The 19279-nt window shown below is 42.1% G+C and overlaps 1 protein-coding gene across 1 annotated transcript in view; it reads right to left on the reverse strand.

The window, feature by feature from the left end:
• Window positions 1–1314: 1314 nt before the first annotated feature.
• The window catches only part of ncam1a (neural cell adhesion molecule 1a), a 263654-nt gene continuing 245689 nt past the window's right edge, over window positions 1315–19279 (reverse strand). The window contains exons 17-19 of the mRNA XM_083927354.1: window positions 10776–10983; window positions 9129–9242; window positions 1315–1456 (exon numbers count right to left, since the gene is read on the reverse strand). Coding sequence (XP_083783480.1) covers window positions 1339–1456; window positions 9129–9242; window positions 10776–10983 — 440 coding nt within the window. The 3' untranslated portion in view covers window positions 1315–1338. The remainder of the gene's footprint in view (window positions 1457–9128; window positions 9243–10775; window positions 10984–19279) is intronic.

Here is a 19279-nt window from a genome sequence, read left to right on the forward strand (position 1 = left end):
AACAGCAAATACATTTTGAAAGATATTTGTGTCATCATCATTCATCATTCATCTTCAACCGCTTGCTCCTGTTGGGGTCACGGTGGGCTGGAGCCGATCCCAGCTGACATCGGGCGTGAGGCGGGGTACACCCTGGACAGGACGCCAGTCTATCGCAGGACACATAGAGACGCACAGAGACAGACAACCATTCACACCTACGGGCAATTTAGAGTCATCAATTAACCCAACACCTGCACGTCTTTGGACTGTGGGAGGAAACCGGAGAACCCGGAGAAAACCCACGCAGACACGGGGAGAACATGCAAACTCCACACAGAAGGCCCCAGCCGGGATTCGAACCAGGAACCCTCTCGCTATGAGGCGACAGTGCTAACCACCAAAACCAACGTGTCGCCCTTTGTGTCATCCAGATTACATTTTTTTTTAATCAACATAAAAAACATTTTAACCAATGTAACGGCAAAGTAACACAATCCTTTCTTTCATAATATATTAGGCAAAACTGACCAATATACTGTACGGAGGGGATTCTTAGAGAGACAGGGTTGAAACCCCTGAACCTTCACTTTAATAACATGATAAATCTTTCTCCGGTGTCTTCTTACGTTCTCATAGTTTAAGCTAAACGATTTCTCGACCAGAACCATATGGAGACAACATTTAAGGAAAAAAAAAGAGAACCAAATGACAGCAACGTGTACAGAAATACAGTAACTTTGCAAAAACAGGCATGCTAATGTTCTAATCTCTAGCCCTGGAAATAACACATTAAAAAAAAAAGCTAAATAGGCAGTAACGTCTGCACATTATTTAAACACAACAAAATCTTGACAAAACAGAAAGATCCATAATCCATAACCCCGATGACGACCATGAACTGCATGAAGAATAGTAGTATTGGTAATGAACCAGTCTTACATGTGTTTGCATCATGAGGACAGTAATCTGTGAAGTAAAGCTACAGTCCCACCATGGTTATCTACATACGAGAGAGAAAGGCAGAACTACGAGTATGAATTTAGCTTCTTTTCTGTGACAAATAAACAAATAGAAATAGATGTAAAGAGGAACTAAGGCGTGTGCATGAGGTCTTTACATTTTCCTGGTCAGAAGACACTGTAGAAAGAGACCCATGATTTTTTTTTTTTGCTTTTCTGTTGCTTTTTCTTGTTTTTTTCTGATGCAATGGGGTGGTGTGTGACATTGCGTTGAGGTTTCAGTGACTGTGACCCCCCCCACCCCCGTCCCACCCCTTTTAACTTTGAAAAACCCACACTCGATCCACCCTCCCTACCCCAACCACCCTCTTTTTCCAGCTGCTCTCGGGCGCGGAGATTACGCTTTACTTTCGTTGCCGTTCGTCTGGGGAGCCTCGTTGGGAACTGTCTTCACCTCGTCTGTGGCTTTCTTCACCTCCGCCTCTTTAGTGTTATCCTCCTTCACAGTCTTACCGCTGTACGGGCGCAAACCCAGAAGAGAGAGAGAGAGAGAGAGAGAGAGAGAGAGAACCGGAAAGAGACAAAAAGAGAGGAGATTCTGTTAACAGCTAATAACTAAGTCTCTCGCACAGCTAAACTGCTCTGAGCTCTCCTTTTGTGTCATTTTTCAAAGAAAGAATGAAAAAAAAGGGAGGGGGGGACATGCAAGTTGCTTTGAGGGAATTTGTTTTCCCTTCTGGAACTGAATGCATTTCACACATAATGGGATCAAGCTCACTATCCTAGCCAGACATCAAATAAGAGTACATGGATGTCACAGCTATTTTCAAGGAACAATGAATGCTGATGTGGAATGAGACAGGGCCGGTACAGTAGGCACAATGCATGAAGGAATGAAAGGCTGAGGCATACCCTACAGCACAAACTACAATACACACAAGGATTACATGCTGTCTGGACTGAACCGAGACACAATGGAAAGAGACTTTAAAGCCTTACTTCACTTAAGTCGAACGTTTTCTGGTGTTAGCATATGTACCCTTGTTTGAATACAATTGTGGTGATGTGCTGCTGCGGCTTCCATTTTGAAAATACAGTGCTTCACTGCTGTGTCACATTCAGCCGGCTCTTCTTCTGTCCTCTGTGCCAGCTCTCAAATAGCAATTTAAATGAATACACTTCACTTTCCTGCTGATACACATGTGTGCTCTCTGCGGGGCCTTTACAAAGTCAGGTCCAGGGACAGCTCCATGTACAGGATATAAATACACCCAAACAGCCTTTTTATAAATGCCTTGTACTGGATGTGACTTTAGAAAACTTTGATCCCTAATGTCACTTTCGATTATGCGTCATTGTCTATACAAACAAGCCTGGAGCTCCACTAGCATCCCCGAGAGCCTGCAATGTTAATTACATCCCACAAAACTAGAATTGTACTAATTGTGCAGCGGTGCTGACAATGTAAAGTCTGCCCTGAAGGTAACACGAAAAGGAAGAACACGGGGTCTTTGAAAACAAGCAAATTCATCCCTTCAGGGGCATTAATGTTTTATTTCATGGTAATACGCCTGTGAGATTATGAAATACCTTGTATGCAATGTCGATGCATTTCCCTGTAAGTAGTGTAAGAGGAAACGTCACAAATGTCAAGTATGTGAAAGAGTTTCTCCTCTGGGAACATAAATGCATTCAGCAAATTCAATGGCATTGGGGTTTTGTGTGTACACTTTTGTTTTCTGTGTATTGGGGCCTGAAAAGCTCAAGGAGTGATTCCAAACATTAGGATCATTCATCCTCAGGAGACCACAGATATCCACTAATTCTGGATTTTGTTTTGAGACCCTTTCACACACATTTATCCCTGAAATGTTCAGGAACATTTTCTACCAGTGTGAATGTGAGCAGGACTCGATATTTATGGAAATCTGAACTGCTACTTTCCCAACTCAAGACCTGGCAACATTTCAGGGAAATAACCAGTACGGCTGTGTAGTGAATTAAAGCAGTCACATTGCAGGTAAATCACATCACGTCCGTCCTACAAACGACGTTTTCATGTGAAGTAAGCAAAACCAATTGCAGCTTGATCACAAAAGTCATTACATGTTCCGCAAAATTGTTGAATATTAAATACATGACAAGGACACTGGTACTGGCTCCTTGCACAACATGTTCCTGATAATAATAAGAGACATCTTCCACCACGTACACACATCTTCTTCTTCTTCTTCTGCTGAGTTTTATGGCTGTTGCCAGGAGTGTTGCATTATTGCCATCTGCTGGACTGTCCCTTGCGCCATCTATCTCAGCATTACCGTGGCATGTGTGAAAAGGAGCAAGACTGATACGTCCCCGAATGTAGTGCATGTGAGCAAAGTGAAAGTCACAACAGTGCTTGAAAGGCTCTCCCAGTAATTTTCTGGTAACTGTGTGAAAGAGGCTTTAGAGCCACTTTGTCATGGATCAAAATGTTGGTGGTGTGCAACCACGACCTGACAGCTGAGTAGAATAGTAGGATTTCTGTCATGCTACGCATCTAAAGTCCTAAACACCAACGTCTTTTTTTGAAGTCCTCTCTTGAGAAATCCTTTGTTGGTGAGATCAGGCAACAGATTTTCTGTTGTTTTGTACAAAAAGTGTGACTGGCCCATGGAGACTCAACCAGGCCAGTTGTATGCTTTAAAGTAAGGAGGTCATGTTGGTCATGACTAAGACTATTCAACGTATTTTAGCCTAACTTGCCTTTCAAAAAACAAAATAAATCCTCCACACTGACAGCACATCACTACACACATCCCTTCAAATCCAGCTGGGCGTTAGTAACCTTGATAATATTTCAACTGAAGCAGACTAATGATTAACATTAAGTGACTTTGAGTCCCTGAGAAGTCCTATATAAATTCAATTCAATGTCCTGCAACCACTATTCCAAACGTATAGTCTCGACAGCATCAGCGTGCCCTTGATAACTCCTGGACATGTCCAGCAGTAATAATTCTACAAACCAGATGGTACAGTACTTCTTTTTATTTTTGCAGCCAACGTGAGCCGACTTGTGATTTTCACAGGTTGCTAAGAGTGTAACGTAAATGTTTCCTTTAAAACCTTGTCAACACGTTTCATTTTCACGTTTAATTCAGTCCGATTTATTTCAACAACTTCAGCTACTAAGACTAGGTTTACAACAACAATTAACAACAAGCACAACAATTAAAAAAGCATAATGGACTGGCCCAGTCAACAACTGATTAACACTGCACATTATAAAGAGTCCAAAAGAATCCATCTTCAACCCTCTCGTCTATAACACACTCGCTGCAGTGTCTGACATTTATGCTTTAAACCTCTCCCATGCAGCACTATCTATAACTATGCCCCCCTTAGATCAGTGGACACTACATCACAGAGGTAATTTGTACTAACTGCTGCACAAGTGCCCTTTAGAAAAACCCAGGCTATTGTTCTCTTGCAACACTTTTTTAAAAATGCTTAAATAATCAGGAGCAATTCAAAGCTACTCTAACTGATTGAAAGCTGCTTTTGAAACACTGGTGGGAAACATGGTGTGTAGCCTGTGGAAATGGTCTGCAAAGACGCTTCTCTACTTGAGAGAGAAAAATGGGTCCTGAGCAGAAGCATGTCACTCAAGAACCCACACAAGAAGCCCGACAAGACATTTCAGTGTTGGGATGCCGAAGAAGGATCACCACACAGATCGGTGGGAGAGCTGTGCAAAGACTTATGAAGAAAAATCCCTCCAATGACAAGTGTAGTTATATCAAGGTGATGTTGACAAGAGCCCTGCTTCCAACTAGCTCTCAACTCCCCATACTTCATCACTGACATCTTCCTCTGGCCATCTGGGTGAGCACAGTGTAAGATGAAGGAGGGAGAGAAAGAGGAGCGATTGTCAGTGAGCCTCTGTAATTCATCCTCAGCCACAGCTATCTCATCATCCTCACAGGCTGCCAGGAATCGGGAACATCTACAAACTCCTAGGGGCTAAAACTCTTCGTAAGTCTTCGTAGCGCTGCTGAAATAAGGGCTTTCTACTGGAATTAAAACAGAGAGATTCTGAAACTGGCATTTAAATTGGCCTTCAAAATGAAGAGGACACGGAACAATGGTGGTGCCGCTGGAGGTCACTTTGTGACAAGTATTTAATTTACTTGAACAAGCTAATTCACTGCTGCACAACAGAGAGAGAGAGAGAGAGAGACGGTATTCTTCTGTGGAGCTCTCCACACAAAGATATCTCTCTACTCTTTCATAGAGTGAAGTAGAATTTCTCATTTGGGTGTGCAGTGGGACTTGAAGCTTATTTGTCTTCCCAGACTTCAGCTCAGAGATACTAAGCTCTGTCAGCTGTATACTTTGTAGCCATATGGTTGTTATATATTAATATTAATTATAGTCAAGTGTTGATACATTCTTGTCTCTTTCATTTACTTTATTTAAACAAATGTCGGTTTAGTCACTACCTATCCCCGAATGAGATAAAACAGTTGAGCATGTGGCACTTTTGCAGTAATAAGAACTGGGTTTTTTTTGGGGACAGCGCACAGTTAGTGATGCATCTTCCTTCACCCAGCAGTGGTTGGTCCAACAGAGCGGGCAGGCAGAGCTAACGCAAAAGTTTCCCTCAACTCGCTTGCATTTGAAGAAGCATACTGTTTTTTGTGTCTCTAATAGCAACGCGAGTAAACGGTTACAAAGCAGAACCAACAAAGAAAAGAGTAATGACTTCAGATGGTGAAACTCTAAAAGAAAAAGTGACACTCAGATTCAAAAACAAACCTGCAATTACCACTGATCGGCCCAGGTGTCGCCAAAGGGAACGACAAGAAGATTTTTGAGACAAAACTTGAACTTAGCTGTCAAAACAAACTGTGAGTGCACGGTGTTTGTACTACGTGGATATGTGTAAGCCACTATCTTGAGTATCTTGAACACTTTATTTGGAGGTGAAGTGCAAATTTTTGTGCAAGATATTTTCACAGAACCATCCAGTGAAATAAATCCTTGCGATTCTATTGAGTCGTGTCTCCTAAGAAGTACTTTTGTGTGATGAAAACTCATGCATGTTAGTTCTGAATTGATGTTTGACCGATCCCTGCCCGTATGAAGACCGTACAAGAACGCGGATAAGGCAACAGCAAGAGTTTACTGATGGTTCCTATTCTACTTAGTCTATATCTTAAGTTATTGACTTACTGTATCTCAACTGTCACCACGGGCTGAGATCGTTTGCTTTCGCTCATATACAACACAAAAGACAAAATACTGATTTAACACTTATACTTCTTTACTACCATTGTCCTTTAATCAAAACTGGATGAACTCCAAACTACTTTTTCCTTTTGTTAATCTACAGCTTGGCCCGTTGCTGACTGGATGCACAAAGGAAATTGAAATAGAAATAAAATTATAGTATTAGTGCATTTTCATATCTGAATTTCAGTTTGGACCCATGATTTCAGATAAAATGAACTCACAGGCAACGTCGGTAACAAGCCCTCATTGCACAGGAAGACTGTGTGAATGCACAACAAAGGCACACAGTGGAAAATAATACCTCTATTTTCTCTCTCCAGTTGGACTAACCTTCATTTATTGTCTGACTACTAATGTCTCTTGCCTCATTTGATGTGTTTGTTATCTTCAGATACGTCACAGTTATCCCTGAGCACTGAGTACAATCTACCAAATGAGAGCCAGATTTAAATGAACCAGAGTTATCCTTGAAATGTTCTCCATGTTAGACTGATTGCATACATCTGTATATGTTAGAAAGAACTGCTGGTGCAAAGATGAGTGCTGGACGTACTGCTAGGACTCATGTTGGTATTGCTGGAGGACCTGGAGTGTGAACAAGGTGTGTTATAAACTATAAAGCAACGGAATAATCACAGATCATTCTGGTAAAATGTAAAGAAGCTGTATGGTAGATGAAAGGTTGACTTCAGTGAGTGAGCAAACAAACAGGTGGAAGGTGGAGGTGGTGGTGGTGGTTGAATGAAGACAGGCATGCACTGGTGCCATCCCAATGTATTGTATTCTGGTGCCATTTAACTGCATGGCCAACATCTGGCATACTAAAGGAAGATTCCACCCCTACATGTTCAGACAATAAGCATTAAACTGACTTGCAAATAACTTTCATGATCATGTTTGCTCAATCTATATTTGATAACTCATACAACCTTTTGAAAATGGAGGCATGTCCCAGCTGTACTCCCTCTACAAACTGCAACATAAATTGTGGCTGCATTTCTTTTTAGGTGTAATGAGGATGTTGTCGGTGGAGACATTTATATCTCTGCCTCTGGATCTTTCCCTACAATATATATTATTAAAACGCGGTGCCAAGCCCACAGCCAAACATGTTTTCAGCAGCTGATCTAAAAGGCAGCAGTGCTGAGAAGCACTGATGAAAGTCTAAGAGACTGACACATTTGGCTGCTATTTTTATCGTCACTTTTTTTTGCACACTTGAGCTCTTTCACAGAGTAATGAAGATGAAGAATCTTTTGATCTCGGCTACAGGATAGCTTGAAGCTTAACTCCTGTTTTTGTGCAGGTAAGCTCTTCCGTTTTTGTGTGAAATGAGTGCTGTCATGTCAATTCCACTGTTTCTGTCATTCGGCTGCAGATTTCATCGTAACCACTTACTTATTGTCTGTCAATTAAACTCGGCCCAGCGTAAGACCCAGTATTACAATAAAATTGGTCAAAAGCTTGTGATTTTTCTGAAAATGATGAAGCTCATCAATCATTTTCTTTTTAAAACTGAGCTAGCTAAGATTCAAGGACAGTGTGGTATAGTAACAAATCACCAAAACCCCTGGGTCTGCATTTAGGGTGGATTCTTCCTTTAGAAATGACACACTTGTGGGCTATTGGGATGCTACCAGAGCAGAGACGACAAGTTGAGGAATGGGGGTATGGAAGTTTTCATACTCATTTTGGGCTGGAGTGGTCGAGTCTGTGCACAGGGCATTGGGTGCATCCTTGGTCGGGCCGTCTACTTGTAAGTCCTTATTCTGGGCGCTGTCAGGGGCTTTGGCTGGTTCGCACTGGCTCTGTGGGCCATCAGCATTAGCAGGGGGTGGGCTGACTGGCTCTGAGACAGGGGTTGTTGGGCTGGACGAAGGGGGAGCTTTAGGGGTGTCGCTCAGGTCAACCAGGGGCCCAACATCAGGTTGGGTCTTAGTGTTAAGCGAACTGGACTGGGCAGCAGGGCTGTTTTTGGGGGAGGACTTGGAAGGGGCTGCTTTGGTTGGGCTGGAGGCGCTGGTGGTTAGCGTGATGCTCTCACTAGCAGGACTGCTCTGCGCCGTGCTAAAGCTCTCAGCGACTGAGTTAGTGGCAGTGGATGGGAGCAAGTTTACCACCGGGGAGGTGGTGTCTGCAGCAGCAGGCCTGTTTGGTGAGGAGGGGCAGGACAAACAAGGGAGGGGAGGGAGGAGTGGGGAGTGGACACATTTAGCCACCAGAAAAGTGAGGGAAAGAAAGAAAAAGGACAAACGAGAGAAATAAAGGGGTTCAGGGAGAGTGCAGGTCAGGGCATAAACAAGGCAGAGTGAGTGCTACTGTGCTGCAGTGAAAAAGCAAAAATCTACACAATCAAAATGTTAGCAACAAAACATTAGTGGAGGGATAAACAAAAATAAATACATCAATAAACTATAGAAAGAATGTAGGAGTTTAGGATGCTAATACGGTTTTCACAATAAAGGAATTAGCAGGGATTGCTGTTGGTGTGAATGTGTTACGTGGCTCCTTAGGACTTGGTTTGACCAACTAAAGTTGAAATAAACTTATTTGGGATGTCTAAAGTCAGGGATGCTTCAATTGTCAAAAAACTAATCCAGAAATATGAGATTATTAAACAAAATTATGACTTTTTAAGACAAAATTGGGAACATTTCTAGGTCCTAAGATATTGGTCAAATGCATATCATATACAGTACATTGCTCTTATGGTTGATGCATCTGATCATGCATCTACTTTTGCAGACCTGGGGTGGTCAAATGCCGTGTTGTTAAGCATTGCAGTTTTCACAAACGTGTGCAAACCCGATAACCCAATTATTTATATCTCCTCTCTATCAAGATACCATGCAGATAGGCCTAAGTCTGGGACACACCGTAGACCAGGAAGTCATCCTGTTTCATACTCACTCAGGTTCTGTCAAAGGCGTGGTCTCATTGGGCTCAGTGGGTCCCCCTCCTTGGTTTGGGGTGTGATCTTCCTCCGTTCTCACCTCAACAATCGGTTCCTTAGACTCGTCTTTCCTGTTGTCAGATGGCGGCATTTAGGAAGCTGACACACTTTTACACATTAAACATATATTTAATGTGGCTAAAACCTGCAAAAACAGCGGTACAGTGCTCAAAGCTGTCAAATATTAATGTTATTCTTTCATCCCAACATCCTGCACCTGCATCCACCTGCAGGCTCTGATTGTAGAAGTCCCCCCGGGGGCTTGTCTGTTCTCATCACACCGCTCTCTGATTGTGCTGAGCTTTAAAGTGATTGCTCGCTGCGAGTGACATGTTTAGATCTAAGGTGCCAAATATGAATGTTTGTAACATCACGATTCACTTTCAATAAATCTGTTTCATGTGAGTCGTTTGGTTAAAATATTTATGTGTTGTAGTGAACTCCATAGCTGGCACAGTGAGAGACTTTTTTTCAATCTACTGAACAGATTTTTTTGAATCAAAAGAAGGCTAAATTAATTTAGACACGAGTATATGTTTACATGCATGATTTGCTGAACATAGTTCTGAATATTTTACTGTTAATGCCGTCCTTTAATGCTGTTTTCAGACGTTAGTCAACATGACAATTTCAATCTGTGAATTTGGACACTTTTGCGGTGGAATGGCATCACCCCTTGATCAAATAATCTGCACTACATAACTACAAGTATTATAATTTGTATAATCTGGGAAAGGCAAGATGTAAACTAGGCAAGCTGAATAAAATAGCATGTAGCTGAGATGTAGAAAATTCAGTTTCATGGACCCGACTGGCCTCATTTAGAGAAATATGCTTGTAAGCAACAAACTCAAAGTCAAGAAACAACATCAGTATCCATGTCTCATCTCATCTCAACTTAAACCGCTTATCCGGGCTTGGGTCGCGAGGGCAGCAGCTTTAGCAGGGGACCCCAAACTTCCCTTTCCCGGGCCACATTAACCAGCTCTAACTGGGGGATATCGAGGCGTTCCCAGGCCAGTGTGGAGATATAATCTCTCCACCTGGTCCTGGGTCTTCCCTGAGGCCTCCTCCCAGCTGGACGTGCCTGGAACACCTCCCTAGGGAGGCGCCCAGGGGGCATCCTTACTAGGTGCCCGAATCAAATCAACTGGCTCCTTTCAACGCAAAGGAGCAGCGGCTCTACTCCGAGTTCCTCACGGATGGCTGAACTTCTCACCCTCTCTCTAAGCGAGACTTCAGCCACCCTCCTGAGGAACCCCAGTTTCAGGACATTTAGCCTACCTTACCTAATTTTACATTTGTAGGAATAAAATAAACTGAATCAATAGAAACAGAGCAACATTATAATAAGTTGCGTTTGTGTCCATCTGATGAATTTAACATCAGTATTCACTCTCAGCTCTGCTTCGGTCTCCACCCAGTCGTTAACTTTATCTATATGCTGTTGGTACTGGACAGGTAGGGGCTGCCAAAACAATGAGCTGAAAGAGGCTAAAAAGCTCCATAGGGGTGTGGGGTACAAAGAGTAGGTGATGGTTCTCTGTAGGGCACTTTCTTTTTTTATTAATAATCTCACAGCTATGTGATCCTTCATGACTTACGTGAATGCTGCCTTGCCCTCCTCAATGTCCTTGCTCTTAGCACCCGGCCCGGCCTTCCCACAGAAGTTCACAGCGATGCACATGAGGAGTCCACATTTGTTGAGGAAGTAGCAGGTGACATCCACGCCGACCAACAGCAGGAAAAAGATAACAATGAGGATACCTACGATGGCTCCGGTGCCCAGACCTGAGCCCCCTTCCACGGCATCTGAAGAGCGAGGAAAAGGGAGAGGGGATACACAAAAAAACAGGCAGAAAAAAGAGGGGGAGAAGAGGAGTTAGGGGAGAGGAACAGAGGAGGGAGAGGGGATAGAAAGAAAGTTAGAAAGAGAGAGGGAGAGAGATGATGAGGAATGCAGTCGAGCTTTTAATGCAACGCTTCAGGTTTCAGTTGTCAGGACCTCAAGTGTGTCGTTCTCCAGATGGAAGGGGGAGACATTTGGAGATGAATCGCGCTCGTGCCATTAGGAAACTGTTGAAAAATAATAAAACCCTAATTTCTGCTTTCATTACAACTACCTGATATATACTCACAAATCATACTCATAAATCATCACGGGCAACACACTTGAGGTGTTCGATTTCACGCACAATCACAGAGCTCCCAAAGAAAAAACAGAAAACACAAATCACAGTCTGAATCTGTGGGTGAAAACAAACAAATCTAGATGGTGATAGTAGACTACATACAAACTCTTTTATACAACTGTTTAACTGGCTTTGTTTGTTTATTTGTGACATGTTTGGAGGCGTCCATGACTTGACCATGAATTATGGATATGGAAATTCATGGCAATCCACCCTTCAGGCTTTTTTGTGCTCACTCACAATCAAAGTTGGGGTAGGCAGCGTTTTTTTCGGCTTCATTGGGCAAAATTGTAATTCAATTGATCTGCACCATCTCTTGACTCTGTTTTCAGCCTTAAGCAAATCTACCCTTTGTAATGGGAGTCTCTGTCCAATCACAGGTCGTTTCAGGGAGAGAGCATTACCATTGACTGGGCTACATGCATGACCCTTTGGATGGTGAAAGTCTGATTCAATGGTGGAAAAGCCTGCAGAAAAAAAAGTTGCTATTCCAGCATTGGAAACAACTCCCTACGCTCCAAAGCTACCCAAGAAAAGTAAGAGGGACTTATCAAAGGGAGACTCAAAGAGATTCTGACAATAAACACAATCAAATGTGTCGATATCAGCGAATCATTTCAAAGATGGAGGGAAAATGTTGCTAATAGTTTAGCTTCTGCTAAGCGGAGCCATAAAAATTGCTGCTATATAACAGCATAGGGATTTAAATGAGAATGGGGATGATTCAAATTAATGACGAGCACTTGTACAGTTTACTGTAAGAAGTGAGAGGCTGAAGACAGATAGGGGAGAGCTGCAGGAGGAGGACTGGATTTTACTTTTTTTTTTACTTTCCAAGAAAACTGCCAACCCCGGTTTTAATTTGGCTATTAATTACGAAGCGTTTTTTTGGAAGTGAAACATCATTAAAGCCCTGCTTCATTGTAGAGATGTCTAAAAAGTAAAAGAAATTAAAAAAGGCAATGGGAGACTGATGTTGGAAAATGAAGTGTAAATCCTACACACTGTAGTCCATAGATAACACATACTTTATATGGATTCTCTGCCTGGGATCAAGACAATAAAAACCCATGGTCAATGATACATTTTGTTCACATTCTGTGTTAACTCACTTATTGAGAAACAGTGCCTCACATAATGAAGAACACATTACAAGCATCCGTTTTCTTACCCTAGAGTTTCAGAGGCAGACCACTGGAATAGACATAAATTGCAATTACAACCGCTATGCAGTGAATACATCAGAGAAAAGCAAAATGCATAACAGATTTTTCTTTGAAGATAATATATGAGATGTGGTTCATAGGGCAGCCCTCCCCTTCCCACTCTTGTACCCCCTACAAAGAGAGTAACCAAACTAACAGCTTTCTTAGTATCCACTCAATCTCTTTTTACGGCTGCTTCAAAACTTTCTCAGGAAATGGAAAGGTTAAAGAGGGTTATCTGAGCAGCTGTTTATCTCAACATACGCGAGCTGTCATCACATTTAGAATTGCACCGGGGTGGCAAAGTGGAAAAGCACATTATTTTCTCTCTCTGATTATTCCACATAACACAAATGCACATGCAGTGTATAGACAGGATGACATAAACAGGATTTGGAGGTCCGGGGCAGCTCAGGCTTTGCATTTCAACAACGGCTTTTCACGGCTCGCATCATTCATTTTTGCATTTGATGAACACACTCAGACTAATAAACGTTAGCCAAATTCAAAGCTTGACATGCAACCTGTGAGTGCATTTCAGCAGATAAAAAAATATGAGCCACTTTGAGGAATACAACACGGGATGCATGCAGTGTTCCTGTGACCGCAGTCACGTTTTGCCATTCTCTGACAAGAGATTTAACTGTAAAACACACAACATGCAGCCAGATTCTCACCTTAAGGAGACAAAACACAAGCTACTTACCACCGCATTTCAAATATGAAAAAACATTGAGCTTAATGGATGTGCATGCACCCTAAACATTGCCCCAATCAGGAGACGGAGTATTTTGTCACACACTCAGCTCTGATTGAAGGGTTATTTTTTCTCATTGCCACTGTAGCACCACTTAGGAAGTGTTTTGCCTGGCAATGTTTTTCACCGAATCCCTTTTTTGTTATTTATACTCCTGGAGCCCAGTATCACATAGAATTTTAAATAGCTGAGTAGAAAAACACCTTTTCTGTTTCTTGAGGTAATCAAAACGAACACGAGTGGTTGTCTCCAGGTTGCTGCTCCTGAGCGTCAGAGGGCATTTGCATGAAGTTGAATGTTTTTTTCAACTTACCCACTTTGTGCTGCTGGGTGTCTTTTGAGCCTTTGAGTATTGGCGGGCAGCATTCTTTTCAAGGTTGTCACCTTGATGCCGTCCCATGAAAGGACATGACGGTGGAACCTGATGCAGAGCCAGTTTTAAAATGTCCCTTCAGACAGTCTCCTCAGAACTCAATGAGACATTAAGGCTTTTCATCAAAATGAAAGTGTCTCTCTCACATGGGTTAGTGAGGTTCTGCTCAAGGCAGTAAAGACTGTGGCTATCACTCACCGAGTCTGTAAAGGATCAACAGCTCATCAAACTGTCTGAGGAGAATGAGCACTGCAGTTTGAGGACCATATGTAAATGTATGTAACCTGATAATGGTCATGAAATAGACTCACCGCAAGTATGTTTTGCAGGTCTGTACCGCTGGACCTACAGTATGAATTCATATGCATAGTGGCCTCACCATATTGTAATAGCCTATTCAGTAGCAAGCGACACACATCAACAAGATGCATTTAGCGACGTATTAGAGAAAAACATAATTCATGTGCATGAGTGGGTAATCACAGGAAGTGACATGGTTGAAGTGTGGTCTTGCTCCCCGATATTCTACAAGTTAGCTTCAAGTAAAAATGAACTAAGAAAGCATTAAATATGGTGTACCCTATGGTGTGCCCATTTTGCTGTTTAATGTTCATGGATAACGGCCTCATTAATACATTTCCTGTAGCTACAACAGACTTTGATTGAAACCATCCACCCAGTCCATTTTGATTCCTTGGGAATCAAATACTGCCCTTTTGTCACGGCCCTTTGCACAATTAAGAGCGCCCAACTCTGCGAAAGGAGGCCGGCTGGGGCGGAGGACATGTCAAACACTGGACTTTCACACGAGAGACCGCGGTTCGGGTTCCGCTCATGTCCCTGTTAGTGTAGTTATGTTACAAATGAGCTTAATTTAACCCCACCCCTGTCTTTTCCAAACCCTAACTAAGTGGTTTTGTTGCCCATGTAGTTTTGTGTGACTTCACAACGTGAACCATGTGTTCCCTGTCTGGTTACAACACGGGCTGTAGTGGAGCATTTAATGTTCGACGTGCATGACTACCCAGTGGGACAGGAGACGCCAAGGGGTCCTGACAAAAGAGCGGTTGGTGAAGAGTTGGGATGAGGACGGGTTGATCCACCACAAACATCAGGATTTATTTTTGTCAGAATTCATCTGTGTCTGCCCTTTTACACAGCCGACTGATCACATGGAGCCAAATTCACTGAGCTGCCTCAATGGACCACATTGTGAAGTAGCAGGTGGGTTGTTACTGTTGCTTCTGCACTTTAAAATGACACATACAACCAACACTAGAAGGACCACACTGAAAGACCCAGTGAAATGACTTTTCCAAGTTGTAGTTTTTATGAGGACTGGAAGAAACGACACATTTATTCAGCCAGATGTGATTTGGGGCGACCAATTAAACTCTTCGATCTCATAAAACTAAAGTTGGCTGATCCATCATAAGTTCAAAGTATGAGTTGACATGTTGCTTCATCACTCTATTTCTCTAATAATATCTGCCAGTGATTTAAACAGCCTATGGTGAACATGTCCAGGCTGTTGAGTTTAACCTTGGCTTCCATTATTTACATCCTGCAATTATCTGTTCATTGGTCTGGTTCCAATGACATCTTAAATTTCCAGATTTCATGAGTACCGCCAAAACGCAGAATGACGGCCACAATGGAGACACTTGTTGACACATATTCATTCATTCATTCATCCATCCATCAATCCATCTTCAACAGTTTGTCCCTATCGGGGTCGCGGGGGGGTAGGAGCTGATCCCAGCTGACATTGGGCATGGGGCGGGGTACATTCTGGACAGGACGCCAGTCTATCACAGGACACATAGAGACGAACAGAGACAGACAACCATTCACACCTACGGGTGATTTAGAGTCATCGATGAACCGAACACCTGCACGTCTTTGGACTGTGGGAGGAAACCGGAGAACCCGGAGAAAACCCACAGAGACACGGGGAGAAAATGCAAACTCTAGGGCCCCAGTCGGGATTCAAACCAGGAACTGGGTGCTGTGAGGCACCACTGTGTTGTTGACACATATTCAGTTTTAAAATACAGACATCAAAATACACGTTTTTTAAGATTCCTGTAGATGCTTGGCCTTGAACGGCACATCATTTGTATGTATCATGTACTTTCTAAAACCTCGCAGACAGCCACTGTGGCACAGGCTTTACAACATGACAAATTTCAATTATTTTTATGCCTCTTGAGCATGTTATGTTTGTGTTTACTGCGCCTGTACGACAGATACATATATAAGTGAAGGCAAGGCGCCATGGTCAATCTCGATATTTCATTTAAATTCACTTTACTTGGTGGCACAGTAGTATGCAATCCTTAATTTTCCCTGATGGCTGTGATCAAAATAGCAGGAGCGAGCCACAGCTCTGTGAACTTATAGGTGACTACAGTGTCGCAGGCATCACTTTTCTTTTTCTTTGCCAATTGCTTCATTTGCATTTTAACAGGCACAATAAATCATGTGGCATGTATTCAGTGTCGAGGGGTTTTTTCTCTCTCCGAGTGCTCTTGCTAAGGGAGAAAGCACAAATCTTCATGTCAGAATCAGGATGGACTGCACAAATATTTCTCTTTACAGGCTTGTCAGGTACAGTACTGAGCCAGTTCCCCAGAAGACTGCTGATAACCGCCTGCATGCGATAAGCCTCAATTTCACTGAAAAGCCACACATTTCTGAGAAATCAATAAGTGGTCACTGTGCAGCACAGACTGCGTGCTAGTGCACTGATTAAAAACCTTTAAATTGGCAGTTAATTTGCATATTATTATAGCAACAGGAGACGCATTCAAATTGTAGCGGCTGATTGGTATGGCTAATATGCATGGAGTTTTATATTTTACCTGTCAAACTCTGCTTGAGCATGCAGCGCCTCTGTCTTTAATCACTCATGTTGTAAAACACGTTTAATCACGTCATAATGTTTTTAATTCTCATACAATTCTGCAGATTCTAAAGATAACAAATATGTCAGGCTGTATTTGAGGAAAAATCGGTATTAAATTATGTCTACAATATTTCAATTCCATATCTCATGTGTTGAAATGAATATCCAATATGCAGTGTGAGCCGTCAGTGACCCTGCCGTGCAGAACCTGGTTCGGTGATGAAAACTACTTTATTAGGTTTAGGAAAAGACTGTGGTTTGGTTAAAAAACTTATATAACTCAAGTATGTAAGTTACATAACAAAATCAAGTTAAAATAATTGGAGTTTTGCTTTCACGGAGGACACAAACAGCTGTCTCTTGGGTGAAAGTCCTGTGTTTGTTTGACCTGTCCATCCACCCCGACCCTCCTCCATACTTTGTCACTCTTCATACTACGTCGCCTGACTTCCTCCTTAAAGGCTTGTGAATTATTATTATGTGAATTAAATAGTACATTACTTTCTGCAAGAATAAGTCTGACGGTCAATGAGAACAGCCTGGATATTTATAAGTCAACTTGCTGCAGCCATAAATAACAGGGTCAAATCGAAATGTAACTATTCATTAGACCAAGAGGACGAGTCAAAGACATTCTCTGCCAACACACTGAGGCAACGCTTATTTCACTAAAGGGACCACATATTGAAACATCAACAGATCCTTCTCTATGCACTGAAGAGCAGTGGGGGTGGTTGTACATACAGTAACTATACACTGCAGGGACTAGAAACTCCCATATGCATGACACAGCACACCGCCGAGAAGCAAACATCGTGTTCACACATCTACAGAAGAACACAGAGTTGAGGAGCAAAATCTTCATAGGACATAATTCCCCTATCCTCTCCAGGACAGAGAGGATGGGATGGTTGGAGCTGGGTGTAAATCAGGCCACATGTGTCAGACTTCCTCACTAAACAAAGGGGGACTGTAACAGCACACAGCTACCATTATAATACCACTGCTTCTGCATTCCTCCAACACATCCAGCAGCCAGGTATCACCTGGGTGACTGCCATTATGCTCAAAAGGTGCATAACTATAAGAACTTCTGAACCAGCGACCTATACTACGCCTATTGTACAGATGATGTCACATCATTATGTCTTTGAGGTTACTATATGAGAAATCATCGCACTTTGTACTTACATGAAATAAGTGCACTGAAAGACAAAATGAAACTGACTTTCTTTGGTTTTCCAACATCGCTCTTGAGCCGTCACATCCCTGCCATCATGTGTTTGAATCCTATAGCTTTGACTAGCCTCTGCGTTCCCTTTCTGCATTGCATTATGGGAAATAGTGTACACCAACAGTACGCTCAAAAATCAATCATCCTTTAGTTTACAAAGATTCAGAAATCTTTTTTTTTTAGTATGAAGAATTACTTTTTTGAGGATACTTCATTTAGTCACTTATCCAGTCTGAAAACACTTGAATAAGATCTTTGATGGTTCTCACATGACCTTAAGGACTCTCATGGTGTGTGGGCGACTCTGACCGGGACTTTCAACAGTCCCTGATGAAGCCTCTTAAGTAGGAAAGACTACTACTCATAGATCTACTCGTGCCACAGTCCAGGGAATAGTCCCATTTCAACCTGGTGTATTCACTGGATGAATGACGTGTAGAGTTTACACACTGGAGCAACAAATACACACTATATATGGCAAATAATACATTTCTTATCTAAATCTGGAAAATGTAAAATTATATACATATACATATATAGTGATGCTGACTTACAATAAGTGCATTCAACCAAGACGTGGTACCCAGGAAGTATAAAGAATGAAGTACATTAAGAACAACGGGAATCCTGCATTTTGAGGGGATAATAACCATGGGATTGAACAATGTTACATGAGTATTATTTTTTGTATCCTTTTTCTCTTTGGTCCTATTTATGCATCCACTACTATTCTTTTCTACTTCTTTGCATTGACTTTATTAGGCTCAGTGAAGTTTCCTCTATAACCCCCTTATTAGTATCCTCCATCAAAGCTCCGCCACAGTGTGGCACTACACCGCCATCAAAATAACACCATCTTCACATTCCTTCGTTTTATCTCGGGGCACTAGGAAGCAGAGTGATGCTGACAACTGTCTCCCTCTCTGACTGATTAAGATCTTTGGAAACTCTTCATGCACACAGGGAGTGTGTGTGTGTGTGTGTGTGTGTGTGTGTGTGTGGCTGGATGGATGGGATTTACAGCATTGAAATGATGTTAGTTACAACTGAGAATACAGACACTAAAAATGTATATTGGCTCAAATAAATATGAATTGCTGACTCATTTTCATTCAGCAGAGGATGAAGAGAGGACGCATTAGGAAGTTTACCTTTATAATACATTTAATTTAATAGAGCGAAACTATCGTTAAACAGATTATTACTGTAGGCTATGTGCTGTTTGATGTATACTGAAGGATTCAGTTATAATTAGAATATGAAATTTCCATCTTATTACAAAACAATATGGACTTAAATCAAAAGCTAAGTTGCAGAAAATGACAAGAAGATAAAAGACATGAGATTCAGTGGAGGGACATTTCTAGATGGTAGAATGGAGAGAACTTGTCGCCTCATTTCCTGTACAAATCTGCTGATTTGATTTGAACATCTATCCC

This window comes from Echiichthys vipera (assembly GCF_963691815.1).
Source record: "Echiichthys vipera genome assembly, chromosome: 14".
NCBI lineage: Eukaryota > Metazoa > Chordata > Actinopteri > Perciformes > Trachinidae > Echiichthys > Echiichthys vipera.